Genomic DNA, 26,023 nt, shown 5'->3' with positions numbered 1-26,023 from the left:
GAAGGGAAGGGAAGGGAGAAAGAAAGGAAAGGTGAAAGAAAAAGTGGATGAATGCTTCTCATGACTGACGGCTGGAAACAGTCCTGCTTTTAAGGAGTTCCCAGACCAGTGGGAGACTGAGGCCAGAGACAATGAAAAGACACCAGGAGAGTGTTCAGGAGTAAATTTATATATGGAGGTGGGTAGTGGCATGCAAAGAAAGGGCCCAACCAGAGTTCAGGTATTGTGTTAAAGGCTTCCATACATGTCATTTCCCATCATTCTCTTGACAACCCTAAAAAGCACTATGATCACTACAGGAAGTAAGAGTCCTGGGCCCAAGTTAAATTCTTAATGTGGTACATGAATACTAAATAGAAATCACTCTCTAAAGGCTCATGGGCTCACATGGGTTATTCTGCACTCCTTGTCAACACCACTCTGAAAATATTCATCATGCACGACCCATTTTGTAGTTATCTTCTTATCTGTGCAAACCTCGTGTTTCAGAATATATTATAGGACTCTACTCTCTACTCCTCTGTAACCCACACAAGTGCTGAGAACCAGTCTTAGGCATGGAAAATTTACCAAATGCTGTTACATGCTAATCTTCTTAGTAACTGACAGAGCGAGTGCAAATACCACTGCCTGAAATGTGATGGCTTCTTCATGGGCAATGGTTAAATGGGAGAAATCCTGCCTCTGGTTCTTCTGAGTTAATGAGTAGGTAAGCCAGTTGTACACACAGGAGTGTGATGCGGTAGTGGCCACAAGGCCTTTCTTGACTGTTCAGCATTCCTCAGACCCAAAGCAAAGTCTAATTCTAGGTACCAGAGCGGAAGGAGAAGATAAAAATAGAAAAATGTTCTGAGATGAGCTACTTAGGAGATTAAAGTCACCCTCGGAAAAAGTGAAAGGAGCTAAGATCGCTTCAGAAGGCTAAAAGTTGACTTTATAAGGATCCTTTTTCTTTTTCTTGCTTTGTTTTTTTTAGAGAGAGAGAGAGAGAGAGATGAGAAGCATCAACTCATAGTTGCAGCACCTTAGTTGTTCATTGATTGCTTGCTCATATATGCCTTGATGGGGGGGGGGGGCTCCAGCTGAGCCAGTGACCCTTTGCTCAAGCCAGTGACCTTTGGGCTCAAACCAGCAACCATGGGATCATATCTATGATCCCATGCTCCAGCCGGCAAACCCGAGCTCAAGCTGGCAACCTTGGGGTTTTGTACTTGGATCCTCAGCATCCCAGGCCAACACTCTATCCACTGCACCACTGCCTGATCAGGCTTGCTTTATAAGGATTTTGAGTGACATTAAGCATTCTCACAGAGAGAGCAGTGGCCAGCTAAAACTGCAGTATGAAAAGTAAGCATGGTAAGGTATAAAACTAGAAGATTTGACTTGGATAGAATAAAGCTGAGTTTTAACACTGTCTCTATCACTTCGTCTCTGTGTGATCTTAAATTATTCAACCTTAGATTTCACAATTTGAAGAGCTAGTAAGATCTTTTTACCCTAGAATGTACAAACTGAAGGGAGTCAACAAAAGTTAGTAGTCACTTAGAAGGATAACTGACAGAAGTAATTGTTGAACACTAGAAAGGGTTACTGAAATAGGTTTGGGAATTTCTTTCTTTGTGATAAATTCTGGATTGAATATATTTTATCGTAGTGTTCCTGAAAAATGATATTTTATTTAACATATTCATTTTCTAAGTTTTCAATCCTAATGCCCATCAATAAAATACAAAAACAATCTGAAAAGAATGTTCTGTGCTGATCACAGCACAATGAAGTTTATGCGTTACTGGAGTCCCACTGGCAAGTGCAATAAATTACAGATGTGTCAGGTGGAAATTAACATGTAATAAAGTCTACTATGTGCCAGCCATGATGGTAGGTATTTCCACATATTTTCTCTAATTTATTCTCTACAACAATCTTGTCAGGTAGCTATTTTCAGATGTTATAGAAGGAAAAAATGAGGCTCAATAACCCCAGGCTGAAAGAGCAAGGCAGTGATGGGGCTGGAATTAAATTTTAGGACTTCTGACTTTGCCTTCACTTTCCATTTCATCAGTGGGAAACTAGCTACCTTTTCATACAAAAGAATAAGAAGCTGTTTCAAAAATAAAAAGAATAACTCAATTTCCTCTTTAACCGATTCTACTATCATACAAATGAAATCATTTAGTGTAGTGCTAAGACTATGGATCTAGAGCCAGGAGTCCTAGAATGTATGCTGGTTCCTCCACACACTAGACTTGGTGCATATTTCTTCCCTAATTCTCAGTCTCCTTCTCTGCAAAAAAGAAACAGAAGTGAAACTATGGGATTATGAGCAAATGAGATAATGCTTAATAGATCACTCTGTAAACTCTGAAGGGGCGTGCAATATAAAATAAAATAATTATCATCTTGTTCATGCTTAGAAAGTTATCGTTTTGTGAATCACAAACCTAATGTAATACTTAAAACTTCCAGAAGAAAATGTAGAAGGAAAATCTTTGAAACTTTGGTTAGGCAAAGTTTAGATGCAACACTGAAAGCATGATCTGTAATAGAAATATCAGTAAAGGGGACTACCTCAAAATGAAAAAACTATTGCTCTTGTGAAAGACATTGCTAAGAGAACAAAAAGGAAGCAATAAATTTGGATAAAATATTTGCAAAACATAAATTTTTGTCCAGAGACTACAATACAATAATAGAAAGGGGAAACAATCCAATTATCAAAGGGGAATTTTTAACAATACTTTGCTAAAGAAGATATATGATGGCAACACCTGAAAAATATCTCAATGTCATCAACCACTCACTACACATCTACTGGAATGACTAATATACCTCACAAAAAAAAACAAACGAACTGACAGCATCAAATGTTGGTGTGGATGTGGAGCAACCGGAATTCTCACACACTGCTGGTAGGAATACAAAATTGCTACAACCACTCTGGAAAACAAGCTGACAGATTCTCAGAATGTTAAATACTGATCATTTGACCCAATAATTCCATTCCTAAGTATTTACCCCAAGGAAATGAAAACCTATATTCACACAAACCCTATCTGCAAATGTTTATAGCCACTCAAATCATAATTGTCAAAACCTGTAAAAAACCCAAAAGCCATTCGGCAGGAGAATGGATAAATAAATGGTGGTACGTGCAATGGGAAACTACTCAGCAATGAAAGGAGTGAACTACTCATATGTGTTAACAACATGCATGACTGTCAAAGGCAGTATTCTAACTGAAAGAAGCCAGACTCATGGTGCTCATATTACAGGATTCCATTTATATGATATTCTGGAAATGGCAAAACTTTATGGATAGAATACAGATCAGTGATTGCCAGGATTCGAGATGGGTGAAAGGTTGACTACAAAGGGGCATGAGAGAACTCTGTAGGGTGTTGGAACTATTTAACATCTAGATTATGGTGGTGGGCACAATACTGTCCACTGGTTGAAACTCAGAGAACTGTACACTAAACAGGATAAATTTTAATTTATGTAAATTAGACTTCAACATTGGCCCTGGTCAGTTGGCTCAGTGGTAGAGCATCTGCCCAGCGTGTGGATGTCCCAGGTTCAATTCCCAGACAGGGTACACAGGAGAAGCACCATCTGCTTCTCCACCCCTCCCCCTCTCCTTCCTCCCTGTCTCTCTCTTCCCCTCCTGCAGCCAAGGCTCCATTGGGGCAAAGTTGGCCTGGGTGCTGAGGATGGCCCCATGGCTTCTGTCTCAGGCACTAGAATGGCTCCAGTTGCAATGGAGCAACACCCCAGATGGACAGAGTATCATCCCCTAGTGGGCATGCCGGTGAATCCCAGTTGGGTGCATGAGGAGTCTGTCTCTCTGCCTCCCGGCTTCTCACTTCAGAAAAATACTAAATAAATAAATAAATAAACTTCAACAAACCTAGCTCTAAAGTAAGATACCATTTTGGACATATGCATATATTTCTTGTCTCTCTTGAAGTATACACACAACAAAAAACGTGGTTAAGATGGTTGTCTCTAGGAATTAGAACTGAAGGACTGGGAAACAGAAGTAGAAGGAAGAGTTAATTTTTATAGTATACTGTACCTTTTCTTGCTATTTGAGTTTTTACTATATAAATGAATAAATTATTTAAAATAAATAAAAATATTATGCTGGGCCATCTGTTTCTTTTTTTGGTGACTTTTTATTCACAGTAAGAGTTTAATCATGGACTCTATTGTCAACCACCGGGATGCTGACTAGGGTCCTTCTGCTGGAGGGGGAAGGTTTGCCTTGATCTGCACCCAACTCTAGAATCTGACAATTCTAAATTTTATCAATTCTTCCTAAGAAGCAGCTGTCCTTTCCTGTTCATCCTCATGTTACTTGGGTTAGGTCTTTAGTGGTGACTGATATTGTTCATACACCTGTTTCTCTTCATTCACGCACGTCATCTATAGGATGGCCAATATTACTTTCCTAAAACAAAAATCACACTTCTCTACACACAAGCATCCATTGCTCATTCTGCTTAGAAATTCCTTAGGCTAGAACATTAGACCTCTTAGAACTTGACTCCAACCTATCTTTCCATTTCATTTCCTTCTATTCATCTCCTACCAGGCTCAAAGTAAAAGTAAGCATCTCATTGTTTTCTAAATAATACATTTTTCAAAATTTTATACCTTATGTATACTATATCTCTTTATTTGACAACACTTCATTTTATTATCCATTAAGGAAACCACTATCACACCTGAAGACTTAGCTTAAATATCAACTCTTTCTATGATTCTTCCGCACAAAGTTACTATTCAGTCCCATCTACCCTGATAATACTGGATATACAATACTATATTAGGTCATTTATCATAATATATTCTAATTTTTCATTTTAAAGGTCTGAATCCCCAACCAGATACTGAGAACATGGCCCAACCAAGGCTTATACATTTTTTTATGTATCTAGCAAAGAGCCAGAACATGAACAATTAGTTCTTTCCCATATTTCTACATAAAAGTGTCTACATGCATGTGATTATACACACACAGACATATACACATGCACACACACATGCAATCACACATACACACACATTTCTTGAATGAAATGTGAATGAGTGTTGTTATACACATGGAAGTTAAGGAAAAAAACAGAACTATAATATGAGCCACCAGCTGGTATCCCCAATCTCTTACCATCCTGGAATGTATCATTAATCGCAATGACAGCCTGGAAGGGTTTGGTCAGTTCAGCCCCTTGTGCTGAGCTGAGGAAAACCACAAATGTCTCCAGCCCTTCAATTACTGGATACTGAGTGTCATCCAAGATCGTCAAGGTGCAATACTAGAAGAAAAGTCAGGATGTTAACAGACTTATTGTGGTGATCATTTTGTTATATATACAAATATTGAATCATTATGTTGTACACCTGAAACTAATATTATGTATGTTATATGCCAATTATATCTCAATTAAAATTTTTTAAAATTAAAAAAAGGAAAATTCAAGCAAACCTTAAAGAACGCCAAACATATAACACTTATTTGTTTTTTGGGAGATTAGGACAATGGCAACAACTTGCCTTTCTTTGGTGGTCTTAAATTAAGTTTTCTTATTTATAAAATTATACTTTTTTTATTACACACTCTTAGGTGTTTCATTTCTAGATATTTATATCAAACAAGTGTGGTTTCTATCCAAAATCTGTGGTGCTGGATATCCGCTGCTAAGAATGTCACTTGGAGAGTTTGTAGATGATCGCTTTAAGTCTGTTCTCTTATTTGTATGTTTGTGTTTTTGAAGAAAGGCAAGATAGTAATAATGCAAGGCGAGTTTAGCATCCTCCAGAGTTTGGAGAACAGAGCAGGTGCAACATTAACAGACTCACCCAGCCGTTCACCGCTGCATGCTCACCTGCTCAGTGACACCTGGCCCAAATTCCACTTTCCTAGAGCTGGGAACATAGTCGACTCCTGGAGTGGCAGAAGCTGGGTCTGAGGGACGCGTAGCACACCAGACAGATGTGAAGGTCGAAAGATCTGTCCCATGGCGGATAACTGGAATCTTCACCGTGCCTGAAGTCAGTCATAGAGATTTCTATGGTCAATCTTGAGCCAGAAAATCCATGGGGCTTTCACACCACAGTTCTTCTTCACAGCAGCAGTGGTTTGCTGCCCCTACGCTCCCTCTGGGAAGGCTGAGAGGTATCACCACCCTCCTCTAACTGACACTAACAGGAAGAGCAGGCCTGGAGGAGGGTCTCATGGAGGTGGTGCTTGAGATAGCCCTTGGGGGAAAGTGGTTTTGTACCTTCACAAAAGGAGACTGTTCACAGGGGAATAACAATGAGTTTAAGGCAGGAGGATCTCCTGAAAAATCCCAAGCCTATTTAGGGAGAAGAAACTCAGGGATTAGCGCCTCATGGGTGAGCTAGAAAATAGTCAATTAAGGACGAACCAGCCAGGGGACTCCAGGAGCCTGAAGCTGAATGTTTCTAATTAAATGTTCCTAACTGGTTTGATTTCCCCATTTTATCTGGGTGGTGCACACATCATTACATAAGCCATATGGGCTTATTGCTTATCTTAGAATGAAACTCATCTTCTGGTCCACTGTGACAATATACTTCATAGAGTCCTAATGATATACATGTGGATTTTTAGCTGTTTTCACAGTCAAGGTCAGAGAAAAGCTACATGAAAACCCATCAGTTACATTTTTCTAGTCGTATGTGGTGGGGTGTTGGGTAGTCAGGGTTGAGCATTTGGTGTATGGGAAAGGAAACAGCATAGTAGAAAGGTCTGGGTTTTAATTCCAACCATGGCATATTAACTGCTTGATCTCTGATGATTTATTTAACCTCGCTGCATCTCCATTTGCTCTCATCTATAATGTTATCTTCTCTCCAGAAGATTAAGTGAGAATGAATGAAATGCACATTGCATAGTGCTTGGCATTCAGTAAGTACTTAAAAATACAGTTTCCACTATCCCTTAGAATATCACCTTCAAAGAGCTGAAAGGCCTTAGTCAAGTAACTTCAATTAATAGATAATCCTTATAGCTGCTGCCTCTTTTGGTGGTCTGTCTGCCAGCAGCATGCAGAGGACCTTTGTGCAACCAGGAAAGGGAAGGAACCTGGGTGGAAGAAATCTCTGCCCACGGACTGCTTTGGGCTCGTACATGAATGAGAAAGTTCCACTTGTGAAGACACTAACATTTCAGAATATATTTGTTTTAGTAGCTAGAATTGCACTAAATAATTTACCTCCATTCTCAATAGGTCACATTCTCCTTCTTTGCAAGCCAAAATGCTTAGCACCATGCCTTCCCTCTGGACCACAGAGGTCAGCCAATGAAGCTGTAAGCAAGATCCCTCCCTGCCATTGGTAACCAGAGCAAGAAAAGTAATTGAAACTCACTATTCGTCACTACCTTCCATTCTTGGATGTAATGCCTAACATTATCTAGTGTCTCGAACCAACAATGGTGTCACTGAGAAATGCCATTCATAATGTCTTCAGGACATTCTAAAACCTGAGAGGAAATCATTCGAGAAAGACATCGAGAGATGGGTGATGGAACCTTAAGATGCTGTTTATTACCTGCATCTTCACTGACTGTGAAAGCCGTGTTGCCCAGGGATATAGTGGAGGCATCATTGGGACCACTGATGAGCACCTTGGCTGATGACACCCTTCCAATGCGGGCATTGTCAGAAGCATCTACCAGGGCAATCTCAAACTCTTCTTCCTCTTCATACTCGCTGTCATCAATGAGCATGACATCACAGGTGGACATGGTGACACCCGGCCCGAATATCACACGACTGTCAGCAGTCATCCCTCTAGATTTAAAATCAGAGCCGGATTCTAGAGCATAGAGGCTACTTCCCATAGCTGACTTAGGGATGGTGTGGCAAATCACAGACACGATGCTGCTTGAATCCCCTGAAATGTAAGATGGCAAAACCCAAAGCATTTGAACGAGTACTTCTCAAATTTTAAAATCTCTGATAAATTAGTGAACTTGGTTCCCTCTGAGATATTCCATCACAATTTATGTCCACACTCTTGACACGAAACCTTCTTCCATTGGAATCTCTTTTAAGCTTATGATATAAACCCCTTGAGGATTTAATATACCCCAGATACTTCACCAAATAGCTTAAAATGGATTTCCTATTCTGCAAATTTTGTGCTCTATTAATTCACAAGACTCATTGCCCACCATCTAAGACCACAGCAGGTGGAACAATAAGGGACATATTTGGTACTTTAAGTAGCAAAGTAATTGTGTCCTGAAGGTAGTGCTATGAGCACAGTTCGCTGCCTTTCTGAATAGACTTCTACATTTTAATTCCCAGGGAAAAACAAGCTTGTTAAAAAAGACAAAAGAAAATAAAATCCACCTCTCTATACAAATGACTTTACTTAGTAGTAGTGCTGCCATGGTCTCAGGTGACAGCCTGTTCTGGGCCCAGATTCCTGAACCAGAGCAATCAATAGGGCTTGCTGGTTTTCCATGTGGCATCACCGAGGGTTTCTATTATCTACAGTGTTTGTTATATTAATATCCAGTCAGTCAGCAGATTCAATGAAAAACTGACATCATCAGTTACAGTCTTTGGGTGGCTCTGTCTGAAGATTTAACTTCCTTGTGCTTTAATGTCTCAATATTACACAATCATAAATCCATACAATCTCTGGTGTAATTTTCAGCCCCTCAAGAATTGCCCTTTACTTCTTATACACAGTTTATTTTTCATCTGAGCTTTACCTGTGACACTGACATAAGGAACCCTTTAAACACATTTTCTGTCTTTCAAGAACTAAGGTGGGAAACCAGTTCTTACAAATTGTAACTTCCCTCTTGGACCAAGACTACTAGCTATTTTATGGATTGGGTGATTCATTTAAAAAATCCCCAGTATATGAATATCTGTCTTCTAGTCCCATTAAAGAATAAATGGGTGTGCTAACAACCTGAACTAACAGGAGAAGCCGCCTGATTGTATTAGGGTTGTGTGAGGGATTTAAATGAGTTAGTACATATAAAGCACTTACAAATATAAGTTAATATGGTACATGAGCACTTGGCACATACAAAGGACTCAATAAATGTTAGCTATTATATAACTCCTTGTCAACTTTGGCGCCAACAGACCTTTTCTTTCAATAGGTGCAAATAGAAAACCAGCGCTCTCGTTGACCCGGTAGGTCTTCTTATCAAACTCTAATGTGGGTTCATCCTCAGTGTCATTGATAATGACCTTCGCCTGGGTGAACTCCCCTAATAGGGCATATGCTGGCATGCTGAGTTCCACGGTGAAACTCTCAATGTTCTCAAACACGTCATCATCGTTGATGACAATGGTGCAGGATTTGGTGTCCTCTCTCTCATCAAACTGTACCTGTCACAAAGGAAACACCAAGGAGTTAATCTGTGCCTCAGCTTCCCCTGCTCCGCTCCCCCAGAACCATCATGTGAAGAGAGGGCTCAAGTCCAGTGAGCACTGAATGAAGTAGCTGGTTCTTCTAGCCCCAACTTTCTGCTGTACCTGGCTTCTTCTTCCCATTCTTCATCTGCATTTGGGACTGATTTACTGTATAGGGACATGGAGGGTGAACCCATCACTTATTGTTTGGTGAGTTTAGTAAAACATGTAGGTAAGTTGCATATCCTGTATTGTTAACTCACGTGGGATAACAAGAGTGATTTGATTATTTAGTCCTCCTTCTAATAGTGGTAAGTTTAACTGGAAAGATCATTGAACTTGGAGTGTGAAGTTCTAGCTGAAGTCCTGGTTTTGTTAGTTCCAAGCTGAGTCAGGCTTTGAAACTTTACAAACATCAGCTAATTGCTCATCAGCTAAATAACAGTAACACTCTTATTTCACATACTTCAAATGAAGACAATGTTTAATGAAAGTGCTAAATTTATTTATTTATTTTTAAAAGACTTTTTATTGGTTGATTTTTAGAGAGGTGAGAGAGAAAGAAGGGGGGAGCAGGAAGCATCAACTCAAGAGTTGTTTCTTGTACGTGATTGACCAGGCAAGCCCAGGGTTTAAACTGGCGACCTCAGTGTTCCAGATCAATGCTCTGTCCACTGTACCACCACAGGTCAAGCTCTAAATTTATTTTAAAGCATTGAGAAAGAGATCCAAGCTGGTAGCAGAGTAGGAAGAGGTTATACTCATGTCTTCCCTGGACCAAACTGGAATTACAACTAAATAAAGAGTAATCAGTGTGAGTAACCAACGGAAGACTAGCTGAAGAGAAGTCTTATAAACAAGGACTTGCAGAAGATGCCACATCAAGACTGGTAGGAAGGACAAGGATGTGAAAAGGGCTGGCCTCAATCCCATGGGCGCTGGCTAAGATTCTGGAGGTATCTCTCAACAGTAAAAGTTTCCCCTAATGAGAGTAGGGTTTCAAGTCCACACCAGAATACCCAGTCCAGAGCATGAGAGCTAAGTATAGGCACCCATATATGATCTGGCTGTGAAAATCGGCAAAGATTCAATCAACAAAGATTCAGGAAGAGACAAGAGTATTCTGAAGACACAGGTACACTCTTAAAGGGCCAACATACCAAATCTCATTCATAGGGGTTCACTCTGGGCTCCAACAGAGAGGGAGAATAGAGTAGACTACAGTTGTTTGAGGAGAAACAGGGGTTTGTGGCTCTGGGAGACAGCTAAAGGAACTGCCACCAGGATCCCTGTGCTGAGACATTCTCTCCACACCACAGACTCCATTTTCATGGGTACAGTGCTCCCCTCCATGTGGCATCAGCCTAAAGGAATGCAATAGCCCGCCTCTCTAGACTTCCACTTACTTTACCCTGCAGAGCTCACACCATGTGGAAGAGTCAGCTGCTTGGGTTGGGTGTAGTATAGAGATTTGGGAAGACTCAGGGGGTGTCATGACCTAATTGTGTTGCTTTGTGACAGGGGCTATGTCCTGAAATTTCCCATGAATGTGACTGGTGTCTCCATCTCATAGGAGCTCTACTAGCTCCACTCTCTGGACTCCCCAACAAGCCCACCCTACCAATTCTTGGTAATTCTTCCCTGATGAGGGCTGGGTAAAATCCAGGACTGACTAAGTTATGTGGCCCTGAGGTGGGAACCCCACCTACTTTCCCCCAAGCCTGACTAGCACATACCCCCATTCATGGGAGATCTACTAACCCCATCCTCCCAACTCCTGGTAGCCCTACCCTGCTGACATTGGGCACTTAGAAGAACCTGGGACAGACTGAGGTCTGGTGTATCTCTAAAACAACGACAATTTTCCCCTCACATGCCTAATCAGTGCAGAGCCTTCCCTTTACACAGCCACTAGATTTGGCAATCCCTAGGACATTTACTGAGTGGCCTCAGACCCAGCACCAGCATCAAGTTTCAACCTGTAGTTATATGGTAAACACCATTCACCTCTATCTAGTGACTCACTGAGAACCTATCACTTGCAATTTGAGTACCACCAGAGGCTCTTTCAATGACTGAGTCTAACAGGCAGCAGGCAGGTGGAGTCAGGGAAAGGCAAATCTCAGGATTCCTTGGGACTTTTGCTGAGCCCAGGACTGGTAAAAGCTAGACTTTGTACACAGCTTGTCCTTGCTACACATACTCAGGCCCAGCAGAGATAACAACAAATAAATTGTGGATCACTTTGTAACTTCAAACAGGTTGCCCAGGACCAGTCACAAGCAGTGTCTGACATTGGGCTGCACCAGAGTCCCTCCCAAGAAGAATCAATACACCTGGTGGCAAGATTCAGAAAAACATCAAAGCAGGATCCCATTAGCTACACAAGCAGCACAACCAAAGGGAAATCTTGGCCAGTAGGCACCAGACCCAGCTGAGGAGAATTACACTCCATGTAGTCAGCACCTGCACAACAGTTCATAGATGGTGGTTGGGGTTGATCCTCATAGTCAGCCAGCCTGAGGGTTGACACCATGCAAGAAGGGGCCAATAACAATCAAGATTCGATTATAACATGAGGGCCCACACAAGGGACATTCCTGGAGCACTGAGCTCAGGTGATCAAGGAGAATGTACTACTGGGTACCACAGGACACCTACTACATAAGGACACCCTAACAACACTGGGAGTCATTGCAGATATACCTAATACATATAAATAAACACAAAGACACAGCCCAAATGGGGAGACAAAGAAATATGCCCCAAATGACAGAATGGGAGATATCTCTAAAAAAGAGCTAAATGAAATGCAAACATAGAGTTCAAAACAATGATTATAAGGATGCTCAACAAACTTAGTGAGAACTACAATAACATGAAAAAGGATACAGATACCATTAAAAGAAGAACCAGTCAGAAATGAAGAATATAGTACCTGAAATGAAGGCTAAACTAGAAGAAATAAACAGTAGGTTGGATGAAGAAGAGGACTGAATTAGTGATTTGAAAGACAAGGTAGCAGAAAACAACCAATCAGAGCAACAAAAAAATATTTTTTATATGAGAATAGTTTTAGGGACCTTTGAAACAACAAGAAGCATACCAACATCCATCATAGGGGTACTAGACTGAGAAGAAAGGGATCGAGAATCTATTTGAGGAAATAATGAATGAAAAATTCCTTAATCTGGTGAAAGAAAACAACAGACAAGTCCATGAAACACAGAGAGTCCCAAATAAGACAAACTCAAAGAGGCTCACACTAAAACACATTAATTAAAATGACAAAAGTTAAAGACAAAGAGAATTTTAAAAGAAGCAAGTAAAAGACAGTTACCTACAAGGGAGCTACCATAATACTGTCAGCAGATTTCTCAATAGAAACATTTCAGGCCAGAAGAGATTGGCATGAATTATTCAAAGTAATGAAGAACAAGGACCTATAACCAAGACTATTTTATCAAGCAAGATTATCATAAAAATTTGAAGAAAAATAAAGATATTCTTAGACTAGAAAAAGCTAAAAGATTTTGTTACCACAAAACCAGTATTACAAAAAATGTTAAAGGGGAAGGAAGAAAGAAGGATAAAAAGAAGGAAGAAAAAGAAGAAAAGGAGGAGAAGGAGGAAAAAGAGGAATAAGAAGAGGAAGAAGAAAAAAGTAAAAGAGCAAGAAAAAGAAGAAGAGGAAGGACAAGATGAAGGAGAGGAGGAGGAGGAAAAGAAGATGTAAAAGAGGAAGAAAAGGAAGAAAAAGACAAAGAAGGAGAAGGAGGAGGCAGAGAAAGAAGAAGGAGAAGAAGAAAAAGAGGAATAAGAAGAAGAAGAGGAGGAGGAGAAGGAAGGGAAAAATAGGAGGAGGAAGAGAAGGAGAAGGAGAAAAATGAGAGGAGGAAGAAGAGAAAAAAGAAAAGGAAGAAGATGAAAAAGAAGTAGAAGAGGAAGAAGAGAAAGAAAAAGAAGAATAAGAGTAATAAAAAGAGAAGAAGGAGGGAAGATGATGAGGAGGAGAAGGAGAAGAAAAAAATCAAAAGAATAAGATCAAAAGAACATAGTTAATAAAATAATATGGAAATAAATACAATCTATCAATAATCACTTTAAATGTAAATGGTTTAAATCAAAAGACATAGGGTAGCTGAATGGATAAGAAGACTCATATACATACAGTCTAAAAGAAACCCATGTCAGAATGAAAGCCACTGTATACACAGCCTAACCAGGATGTAGTGCAGTGGATAGAGCATTGGCCTGGCAAGCTGAGGACCCAGGTTCAAAACCCTGAGGTTGCAGCCTGAGCGCAGGCTAATCTGGCTTGAGCACAGGGTCACTGTTTTGAAGGTGGTATCATAGACATGAACTCACAGTTGCTGGCTTGAGCCTAAAGGTTGCTAGCTTGAGCCCAAAGGTGTCTGGCTTGAAGCCCAAGGTCTCCAGCTCAAGCCCAAGGTTGCTGGCTTGAGCAAAAGGTCATTGGCTTGGCTGGAGCTCCTCCTCCACCAGTCAAGGCATGGATGAGAAAGCAATCAATGAAGAACTACAGGTTGATGCTGCTTCTCTCTCTCTTCATTCCTGTTTGTCTCTCTTTTGATGAAAGAAAGAAAGAAAGAAAGAAAGAAAGAAAGAAAGAAAGAAAGAAAGAAAGAAAGAAGATAGAAAGAAACACAAGCTAAAAGTAAAGGGATGGAAAAAGATAACTGATGCAAATGGAAATAATAATAATAAAAAGAACCCCTGGGTTAATAATACCTATATCAGACATAATAGACTTTTAAGCAAAGGCCATATTGAGAGACAAAAAAAAGGGCATTACATAATTATAAAGGGAGCAATGCAACAACAGGATATAACCCCTGTAAACATTTACACACCCAACAGAGGCATGCCTAAATATATAAAGCAAATTATGATGGACATAAAAGGATAGATCAACAGTAATGCTATCATAGGGAGGGATTTTAACAGCTCACTGACATCAATGGATAGATCTTCCAGACAGAAAAATAGCAGCCTTAAATAACACACTAGATCAACTAGATTTAATTGATATCTTCATAACCTATCACCTCAGAGTAGCAGAATATACACTGGTTTCAAGTACACATGGAACATTTTCTAGGATAGACCACATGTCAATACACAAAACAAATCTCAATAAATTTAAGAAAATTGAAATCCTATCAAGCACCTTCTCTGACAGTAAAGATATAAATCTAGAAATCAACCACAAGAAAAAACTGAAAAACACACAAAAACATAGAAGCTAAACAACATGTCACTAAACAATGCATGAGTTAAAATAAGATCAAGGAAGAAATTAACAGATACATTGAAACAAAAGAAATTTGAATAAAACAAGCCAAAATCCATGGGATACACTGAAAGTAATCCTAAGAGGGAAATTCATAGCATTACAGGCTTATCTCAGAAACAAAAAAATCTGAATAAACAATCTAACTTTACACTTGAAGGAACTAGAAGAATAACAAACAAAGCCCAAGTGAGTAGAAGAAAGATCAGAGAAGAAATAAATTAAAAGGAGTCAACAAAACAATCAAGAACTGGTTCTTTGAAAAAATAAACAAGGTTGACAAACTTTTAACCAGACTCATCAAGAAAAAAAAAGGACCTAAATAAATAAAATCATAAATGAAAGAGGAAAAGTAACACTGACACCAAAAAATACAAAGGATTGTAAAACCATATTATGAACTATACACCCAACAAATTAGACAATCTAGATCAGTGTTTTTCAACCAGTCTGCCGCGGCACACTAGTGTGCCGTGAGACATGGTCATGTGTGAGTATACATTTAGAAACTATATTATTAACTATATGTATAATATGTACTGTGTTAGAGTGTCATTTTGTGTCATTTTGGTAGGTGGTGTGCCCCAGGATTTTGTAAATGTAAAAAATGTGCCGCGGCTCAAAAAAGGTTGAAAATCACTGATCTAGATGAAATAGAAAAATTCCTAAAAATATAAAATCTCCCAAAATTGAATCAGAAAGTATCATAAAATATGAATATACCAATTAAAACTAATAAAATTGAACAAGTAATTTAAAAAACTACCAATAAACATAAGTCTTGGACCCTATGGCTTTACAGGAGAATTTTACCAAACATTCAAAAAATAACACCTATTCTTCTCAAACTACTCCAAAAAATTCAAGTGGAATGAAGATTCCCAAGCTCATTTCACAAAGCCAGCATTATCCTAAGTCCAAAAGCAGATAAAGAAACTACAAAGAAAGAAAATTATAGGCCAATATCCCTGATGAACATAGATACTAAAATCCTCAACAAAATACTAATAATCCTGATCCATTAAAATTATCATACACCATTAAAGGCTTTTAATCACTGTAAAAAAATAGAAGACTGGATAAAGAAGATGGGGCACATATACACCATGGTATACTATTCAGCTAGAAGAAATGATGACATCAGATCACTTACAGCAGAATGGTGGAATCTTGATAACATTATGCGGAGTGAAATAAGTGAATCAGAAAAAAACAAGAACTGTAGGATTCCATACATTGTTGGGACATAAAAACGAGACTAAGAGACATGGACAGGAGTGGGGTGGTTATGGGGGTGGGGGGAGGGGAGGAGGGAGAGGGGGAGGGGTACAAAGAAAACTGGATAGAGGGTGACGGAGGACGATCTCTCTTTGGGTGATGGGTATGCAACAGAATTAATGATAAGATAACCTGGAAATGTTTTCTTTGAATATATGTACCCTGATTTACTGATGTCACCCTATTAAAATAAAAATTTATTTATAAAAAATTTTTTTTTAAAAATGTAAAAAAAAAAATTATAATACACCATGATCAAGTGGAATTTATTCCTGGGATATGATATTGATACAATAGCCACAAGTAAATAATGTGATAAACAAAATGAAAGATAAAAATCATATGATTATATCAATAGTTGCAGAAAAATCACTTGGTAAAAATTCAGCACCCATTTATGATAAAAAATACTCTTCAGCATAGTAGGAATAAAGGGAATGTATCTATTATAATAAAGACCATATATGACAAATTCACATTTAACATCATATTCAATGGGAAAAACTAAAAATGTTTTCTTTAAGAATGGGAACAAGACAGTAATGTCTACTTTCATTATTTGTATTCAACATAATACTAGAAGTACTGGTCACAGTAATCAGACAAGGAGAAGAAATAAAAGGCATAGAAATTGGGAAGCAAGAAGTAAAACTCATTATTTGCAGATGATATGATACTGTATATAAAGAACACTAAAGATTCTACCAGAAAACTACAAGAATTGATAAATGAAGTTAGTAGAGCAGCAGGATATGAAATAAATACCCAAAATAAGTTAATTTCTATACATCAATAATGTACTATCAAAAAGGGAAACAAAGAAAACAATCCCATTAATTGCTTCTAAAAGAAGACTACCTGGGAATAAATTTAAACAAATTTAAAATACTTATACTTGTGAAATGATAAGAAACTAAAGAATGAAACTAAAGAAAATATAAATAAGTAGAAGCATATACCATGTTCATGGATAGGAAGAATTAATATCATTAAAATGCCCATACTACCCAAAGCAATCCGTAGATTTAATGCAATCCTTATCAATGGCATATTTCACAGAACTGAAACAAATATTCCAATAATTTATATGGAACCACAAAAGACCCTGAATAACAACAACAATCTTGAGAAAGAAGAACAAAGTTAAAGGAATCGTAATACTTGATAATCATCAAACTATACTACAAGGCCTTAGTAATTAAAACAGCGTGGTACAAGCATAAAAACATAGATATAGATCAATGGAACAGAACAGAGATCCCAGAAATAAACCCATACCTTTATGGATAATTAATATTAGGCAAAGGAGGCAAGAACCTATAATGGGGTCAAGATAGTCCATTCAATAAATGGTCTTAAAAAAACTGGACAGACACATGCAAAAAAAATGAAACTGGATCACCTTACACCACACACAGGAATAAACTCAAAATGTATTAAAGACTTGCCCTTGGTCGGTTGGTTCAGTGGTAGAGCATCATCAGCCCAGCATGTGGATGTCCCTGGTTTGATTCCCAGTCAGGGCACATAGGAGAAGTGCCCATCTACTTCTCTACCCCTCTCTTGCCTCTCTCTCTCTCTGTCTCTCTCTCTCTTCCCCCTTCCACTCCTGCAGACATGGCTTAATTAAAGCAAGTTGGTCCCATGCATTGAGGATGGCTCCATGGCCTCTGCCTCAGGGGCTAAAACAATGGCTCCAGTTGCAATGGAGCAAGGGCCCCAGATACCCAGAACATCGCCCCCTGGTGGGTGGTAAAATCTTGGACATTTCTCATAGCAATATTTTTTTCTGCTATATCTCCTCATGCAAGGGAAACAAACAAAAACAAACCAATGGGATGACATCAAACTAAAAAAATTTACATAGCAAAGAAAATCATTAACAAAATAAAAAGATATCTCATGAATGGGAGAACATATTTATCAATGATACATCTGATAAGGGGTTAATATCCAAAATTTATAAAGAACTGATACAACTCAACATCCAATACACAAACAATCCAATAAGAAATGGGCAAAGGGTCTGAATAGACAGTTCTCCAAAGAAGACATACAGACATAATAGTTATGAAAAGATACTCAAAGTCAGTAATCATCAGAGAAATGCAAATTAAAACCCCAATGAAATAGGCCCTGGCCAGTTGGCTCAGTGGTAGAGCATCAACCCAGCGTGTAGATGTCCTGGGTTCGATTCCTGGTCAGGGCACATAGGAGAAGTGCCCATCTGCTTCTCCACTCTTCCCCCTCTCCTTTTTCTCTTTTTTTCTCTTCTCTTCCCATAGCCAAGGCTCCATTGGAGCAAAGTTGGCCCAGGCTCTGAGGATGGCTCCACGGCCTCTACCTCAGGTGCTAGAATGGCTCTGGTTGCAATGAAACATCACCCCAAATGGGCAGAGCATCGCCCCCTGGTGGGCATGCCAGGAGGACCCTGGTTGGGAGCATGCGGGAGTCTGTTTCTCTGCCTCTCCGACTCTCACTTCAGAAAAATACAAAAAAACCCAAAAAACTCACAATGAAATATCACCTTATAACTGTCAGAATGGGTATCATTCAATGAATCAACAAACAAGGGTTGGAGAGGATGTGGAGAAAAGGGAACCCTCCTGCATTGTTGGTGGGAATGCAGATTGGTGCAGCCACTGTGGAAAACAGCATGAAATTTCCTCAAAAAAATTAAAAATGGAACTGCCTATGACCCAGTAATTGCACTTCTGGGAATATATCTGAAGAAACCCGAAACACTGATTTGAAAGACTGTGCACCCGTATGTTCATTGCAGTGTTATTTACAAGAGCCAAGGTTTGGAAGCAGCCTAAGTATCCATCAGTAGATAAGTAGATAAAAAAGCTGTGATGCATTTGGTTGCTCCGCTACCGCCCACCATGAAAGCTGGAATGCCCACTACTGGGCATGAGGGACCAGGTTGACCAGCACTGCAAAAGTGGGAGGTTTTTATAAGAAGGTTCGCCATCACGGTATGATAGAATTGTATACTTAAAACCTATAGTTTATTAACCAATGTCGTCCCAATAAATTCAAGAAAAAAAAGCACTGAACAAATGTAAGATATTATCCTATTACCATCATCATATTATTGAATAATCAAAACTCACATAAAATTTCAGTGTACTGAATCATGAAGTTTGAATTCAGGAAAAGTTACACTGTGGTTAAACCAGACTGAATTTTAACTTTATAGCTGAGTAGATTCTTTGCTAATAAGATGGGCTATATCTATAATGTGAATACATTTACTTTGTACAAAAGAGAGAAATTATCATACGTGCATATAATTGTGAACTTACAGGGATTTTCTGTGATTTGACTTGGTCTAAAAAGAAAAGAGGAAGATAAAACTGTCAAATGGAAACAGGGGTTGGATCTGTTCACAATTGAAAGGACAGGAGACAAGTGAAACAAGTGTAAAAATAGTCATAAACCTCTAAAAACACATACTTTCCATTAACAGAAAATTACTAATCAGCCAATCAAATTTTTACTGAGCTCCACATTTCAAAACGCTCCCAACTAAATTAAAGTCTTCACAGATCTTGTTAGGATCTAGAACACTTCCTTTTATCTTTCCTTGAAAAGCAGGAGTACATTTTATCATTTTGTTAAAAGACTCCTAAGTTTATCTCTTCTAATTACTCATTTAAATGTGAAATAAGGTGCCTAAGCTCAGCTCAGCTGAAATACCTCAAGAGGGCACACCCCTGTTTATAATTTCTGTTGCTTTATGTTGCTGCAAGAGTAATTCAATTACTTTGAAAAAACATTGAATAAATACCTAGTAAATGCAGGCACTGTGCCATACATAAAAGATCACAAATACAGGGCATTCTGCCATACAGGAGTTTACTGTTTAAGGCCCTCCTGTATTTTTGCTTTCCTTCTCTCCCTTTACTCTCACTCCTACTCTGGCACTAATTACCACTGCTGCTATATAGAGACTTACAAATCTCTCTCTCTCTACCCCAATACTTCTCTCTGTACTCCCTACCAATGTAGATAGAGGTCCATTGATTGTCTCTAAGGCAACACACACTCAACATGTTCAAAGTAAAGTCAAGAGCACCCCTTTACCTACCCTGCTCCTATCCCTCCTGGCAAGGGGCATCACCATCCATTTTCCCTTCTGCCCCACTATCTAACCCACTGCTAAATCCTAACAGCTGATGGCTTTTCTGTTGAATCTATCTGCTTCTCTCCACCTTCACTTTATAATTGCAGCTTAAAATCTCATACTGTCTCACCCAGCCCATCCAGGGGCTTCCCAACTGGTCTCCCCACACTCTCTCTTCCCTCTCTTCATGTAAAGAAGGTAGAGAGGGAATCAGGACTCCCAAAGCCAAGGCTGAGTGCAGCACACGATGCCTTGGAGACTTTTTTTTATTTTTTGTCATGAAGCAAAGTGTAAAGACTGAGAAGCTAGACAACCACTTAAGCTTGGGCAGCGGGAATGTCCATGGAGGCTAGGCAGACCGGGAAGAACAAAGCACTGTGGGAATGGAGCGTAGGAAAAGTACTTGAGGAAAGATGCCAATGGCAAGGGAGGTGGGATGGAAAGAAATGGAAGGTGTCAGAGTAGCCTGTAGCCACTCCACAGCATTGCAGGCAGTCCGGGAACCAGATGCCCTCCCCCATCTACCTGGCCCGCGTACTCCACGTAGTCCTGCTGCCCAGGCTGGGAGCCGACTCTGGAGCTGGAGCTGGCAGTGCCTTGCTCGGTGCGACACAGGACGATGGCGTATTGGTTCAGGTTCCCAGTCCTCTGCACGGTGACGCTGACAGACCCCGCCTTCTCACTGATGTTGTAGCTAGAAACACACACAAAGGTAGTCTCTGAAATTCTGCACCAGGGCTGTGAAGAATGTTTAATGCCAGTCTCCTCTGGGTGGTGTATAGTGGCAGGCATGTCAGAGAAGAGGAAATTTAGTAATTGCTTTAAGAAGCTAGGTTGTAAACTGAGGAAACATGTTCAGCTGGGACAGTCACAGCACCACGTGTCCACTGAAGCTGTGGATGCAGAATGGTACCTGCCTTGTTTTCAGGGAGGGTGAAAAATCATGAAGAAGATGGGTATGAACTTTGTATCTCAGACCATGGAGAAATGACCATCTCTCCTCGGTGTGGTAGAGTACTTGGAAGAGATTGGTGGATTCTCAGGGAAAAAGCTGCTTGGAGCGCAGTGCCTTAGGTCAGATAGAGACCAACTGGATCAGACCCCCCAGGCAGTGTGGCAAGTGGGTGGGGGGGAGAAGTTAGAGCAGTGGGAGAGGTAAGAAAATGGAAACCAAAAGTTATAGATGGGCTTAGTTAACAAAGGTGTTTAGACAAATGGAGCTTTATGACAACAGGGGAGTTGACAGGGTGCTACGGGCTGAATGTTTGTGTCCCCCACAAATTCATATATTGAAGCCCTAATCCTAATGTGATTATATTAGGAGATGATTCCTGTAGGAGTTAAAAGAGACACGGGGGGGGGGGGGTCCTCTCATCCTTCTGCCATATGAGGTTTCAGTGAAAAGCCAATAGTCCACAACTCAGAAAGCGAACTGTCGCTAGACACCAAATCTGCCGGCACCCTGATCGTGGACTTCCGGCCTCCAGAACTGTGGGAAATAAATTCCTGTTGTTTATAAGCCACCCAGTCTATGGTATTCTGTGATAGGAGCCCGAATGCACTCAGACACAGAGCTAACTTAGCTTGCTGCTAGGAAGTTGTATTGCTTTTGCCAAATACGAGGTAAAGTATCCATGTGCTACTAATTATAATGTGTCTAGTGAGTGGGCCTCGGCTGGACTTGTTTTTCATCACTGAGAACAGGCACTGGACCAGCGCGGGTGTCCTGTAGCTGTGAGGTTGGTGGGCACAGTGCCTCAACAGGTTAGTCACTGTTTGCTTTGGGGGTTTTCTATACTATTTAGTCCATGAAACATGAGAGGGCTTCCAGAATACATGATCAATTTTATTCAATTAATTTTGTAGGAGAAGAAAACGGGTAAACAACAGCAAAACATTACATATATAAAAGTTGGTCCCGGTTTTTACACTAATTCTTTCTCCAAGTGTGTATGGGTGAGAGTGAAAGAGCCCACATCTGAGGCACAGGAAATGAAATTTGTATGTTTTCCTTCCCCCTATAAGTTCCAACTTTCAATTGACTTATCATGAAGTTGACTTGTTAGAAACAGTGAGCCTCTGAAATGTAGATTTATAGAATTCTTCCTCCCACAAAAAATTATAACCCTAGTTATAATTTAAACCACACAATCAGCTCTGTGCTTTCCCACCTTTATCCATTGGTGCCTCTCGGTTTGCCTCTCAACTCCCCAACAGATTACGAAAGCATCTTAAAAAGCTGTCTGCATTACCTATGAATCTGTCCCCTAAAGATATACAATCTTACAAATACCAAAGAAGCTAGGGGGAGAATATGATCTGGAGAACAGAGAGAATATAGATAGAAGACAAAGGTGTTGTTCTCATGGGCCAGTGATTATCTGTAGAACTTGAATGTGCATTTTTTCCCCCAATAGTTCTACCAGATTATCTTCTAAAACTGAAAGACAAAAGCAAAAATACTTACAGGAGAGGCAGTAAAGTACAATGGTTAAGATCACTGGGCTTAAATCTTGATTTTACCGCTGATTATTTATTTATGTGACTTTGGGCAAATTACTTCATTTCTTTCTGTCTCTATTGCTTTGTTGTTGCAGGGGCAACAACAGTAGTCATCTCATAACTGCAAGTATCAAAGAAGGTGATGTCGGTCTAGTACAATGTCTTCTACATGCAGTACATAAAAATATTTGGTAAAATTATTTTTTTATTATTATCACCACCACCATCATCAAATGACTAGAGCTGACCCACAGAGTTCTTCACCCTGAATTCTCTGCTCACCTGATTCACTTCTCACAAGTGAACACACAACGACACCTATACCTGGTATGTTTGAAGCTGATGAGGGACCACTGGATATGGAAAACATTGTCGCCGACCACATTGGGTTTACTGTCTTTCACCAGAAACTGGAAACCATCCATCATCTCATGGATCTTGTCCTCATGTAACACGTAACGAATCAACCCCAAGTTCACGTCCTCTGTGAGAAAAAAGGCACAGCATATTAACTCAGGGTTGTGAAAATAGCCTCGTAGATGCCCACACTGACGCATCTCGTTTATTCTTTTAATGGGTCACAGACAGAACTCGTGTTAACAAGGACAGAAAGGGATAACGGTCTAAGAAATAAATGTTCCCATCAGATGTAAACACAGGCTCCTGCAGCTGTGTGTGACCAAAGGCCAGGAAATACCTTACGTGGTGGTAAAATAAGAATTCCAGGGTCATGGCCAAAAAAAAAAAAAAAAAAAAAAAGGTATTGTAATGTCTGTGGAATGTTAGAAGCAAATCTGAGAGCTGCTGGAGAAAAGTCTATGGCACCATGTTCTTCTGTGTGTGTATGCTCATATCCACACTACTCTTTTTTTTTTTTTTTTTTTTTTACAGAGACAGAGAGAGAGTCAGAGAGGATAGGAACAGACAAGAACAAAGAGATAAGAAGCATCAATCATTAGTTTTTCGTTGCGAAACCTAAGTTGTTCATTGATTCCTTTCTCATATGTGCCTTGACCATGGGGCTGCAGCAGACTGAGTAACCCCTTGCTTAAGTCTGAGACCTTGGGTCCAAGCTGCTGAGCTTTGCTCAAACCAGATAAGCCCACACTCAAACTGTCGACCTCGGGGTATCGAACCTGGGTCCTCTGCATCTTAGTCCGATGCTCTATCCACTGGGCCACCGCCTGGTCAGGCTACACTACTCCCTTCTAAAGAAGGTTCTTTGGAAGGTATGTGCTACTAAAAAAAAACTAAGGTTGGATCCAAACAGCCCCACACAAGGCACAGATACAGTGGGCTAGGAGAGCTCACAGACTGGGGACCGTGAGAAAAAGGAAACATGGCTCATGAATTATACAACATGCCGTTTCTCTCAGTGACTACTCCCATCAGGTCCACACTCAGAAGTCTAGAGAACACCCCAGACACTTTTGAGAATCTAAAATACAAAGTGGTTTGCTTGATATGATTTGAAACAGGAAGATATTTCTATTGAGGAATTTACCCATGCTGATTGTCATTTATTTGCTGAAGACTTTAAAAATATGCATAACCCATAGAGGGCAAAATATAAACCACAGAGGATCACAGATCTTTCATTATGGCTGGTAGCTGTTTTTATGTTTTATTTTTAAAGGAAACCAACCAGTAAAGATGATCGCTTCCAGAAAACCTGGCCAAAACCAAAAGTAAATTTGGGAGTTAAGGAAGCATGGTGAAGATGAATTTTTTTTTTTCTCATAATTCGTAATAACAAGGGAAAAAAGAGAAGTAAAATTCCAAAGTTGGATGGTTAGACACTAAAAGATCTATTTGTCTGCAAATAGGTTACTTAGGGGTGAGAAGCTAGCAGTGGTTGTTAAGACTCGAGAGATGGGGAGAATGGTGTTAGAATAGACTCCTCTCTCTTCCCACTCCCCGAGTCCCCACCCTGTGTGAAGGTCACAGCCGCTCTGCCAGGCTGCAGCTTGTTCTCCACGTGGCCATGCTTAGGGCCCATCGTTATCTCATAGACAAGCTGTGGGTCCTCCGTGTCCGGGTCCATGGTCAGCAGTTCCTTCTTGGTGATCAAGTTGGTTGCCTGGAATAGAAACCCATTAAATTTAATTCATGAGGTGGGAATAAAGCATGGATAAGACCCTGTGACTCAGATTTAATTCAGTTCAGTAATGATTTACTGAGTGCATTTAATGCATGGAAAACTGTTAGTACTGAAGAGGCTAAGAGGATAAAAACCATCCGGCCTCTGCCCTTGGCATGTTCACATTTTATTGGGAAAGAAAAGTTGATAAGCAAGATAGTTGTGGCAAGCGCTACATTGGGAAATTAAAAAAAAAGAATGGTATATACTTTTGGGAGTAGAAGATACACTTTTTGGGAGTGGGAGAGATGAATTCCATCTGAACTGGGGAAGGAGGAATTTGAGAGGGTAGGATTTGAATATGGCCCTTAAAGAAGGCTTGATCTTTGAAAGAATGACAGGATACAGAACAGATGGCCACATGACACCTTACAGGAGTCAGCTGCAATGCTTGCAATTGAATGAAATAAATATGATACCCCAATTTTGCCCAAATATACCACCTATATTTTAACTCACTCAACAAATATCTAATCAGAGCAAAGATTTGAGAGAAAAAAAGGGGCAACCAATAGTATTAAATGTTACCAGCTCTAGTAAAGTAAGGACATGTAAGGGATCTTTGGACTTGGTGAAATAGAGAGCATGGGTGACTTTGACAAGAGTCCTGCAGTGGAGTAGATAGGGGTGGGAAGGAGAAAACCAACTGTGGACTGTTGAGAAGAGAATGGGATAGTTCTGAACACGAAAAAAAGATAAAATAGGGCAAAAAATTTATACTAATTTTATTTCATATATTTTAAACATTCCAATTAGTTCAGTGGGAAACTTCAGCACAACAGCTGCAGAGTCAGGCACACCGTGTTTTCTTGTGCTTCTTAGACAATGAGGATGATTCTCTTTACTGTGACTCTCGCTTCACTGCAGTGGTCTGGAACCGAACCCACACTATCCCTGAGCTGTGCCTGTACAACCAACCAATCAGCTCCATGGAGATGAGAAAATTCACATCTTTGAGGGAATACCACACACAAGAGAAAGAAACCCGTTCCCAAACTGTACTGAATGAAGCACTGTGTGTATTGGCTGTGGACAGGGATTTAATGCTCAGCGTGTTGCCAGGTGAAGATTATGGCGTATCTTAAAATGACCAAATTAGGATTTAGGAGGAGAAAGGAATTTCTAAAGTATTCCTCTGAGCACACTCACCTACAAAAATACTTCCTTCCCGTTAATGGCATATTCCAGATGTTTCTCAAAACCCATCCTTCTTTTCTTCTTGTTAATAAACCGAGCCGTCCAGCTACAGA

The 26,023-nt window shown here is 39.9% G+C and overlaps 1 protein-coding gene across 2 annotated transcripts in view; it reads right to left on the bottom strand.

The window, feature by feature from the left end:
• Positions 1–26,023, bottom strand: part of FRAS1 (Fraser extracellular matrix complex subunit 1) — a 513,532-nt gene that overhangs the window by 51,337 nt on the left and 436,172 nt on the right. For both annotated transcript variants that reach the window (XR_010751479.1, XM_066384281.1), the window contains exons 52-58: positions 24,563–24,713; positions 22,958–23,117; positions 20,657–20,825; positions 9,140–9,386; positions 7,579–7,923; positions 5,889–6,049; positions 5,171–5,318 (exon numbers count right to left, since the gene is read on the bottom strand). Coding sequence is in view for 1 of the 2 variants with exons in the window: in XM_066384281.1 (XP_066240378.1) it covers positions 5,171–5,318; positions 5,889–6,049; positions 7,579–7,923; positions 9,140–9,386; positions 20,657–20,825; positions 22,958–23,117; positions 24,563–24,713 (1,381 nt within the window). In the remaining variant the exon portion in view is untranslated. The remainder of the gene's footprint in view (positions 1–5,170; positions 5,319–5,888; positions 6,050–7,578; positions 7,924–9,139; positions 9,387–20,656; positions 20,826–22,957; positions 23,118–24,562; positions 24,714–26,023) is intronic.

Source organism: Saccopteryx leptura, chromosome 5, assembly GCF_036850995.1.
Source record: "Saccopteryx leptura isolate mSacLep1 chromosome 5, mSacLep1_pri_phased_curated, whole genome shotgun sequence".
Classification (NCBI taxonomy): domain Eukaryota; kingdom Metazoa; phylum Chordata; class Mammalia; order Chiroptera; family Emballonuridae; genus Saccopteryx; species Saccopteryx leptura.
Note: the sequence above shows the minus strand (reverse complement) of the source record. Positions and strands in the feature narration are given on the sequence as shown.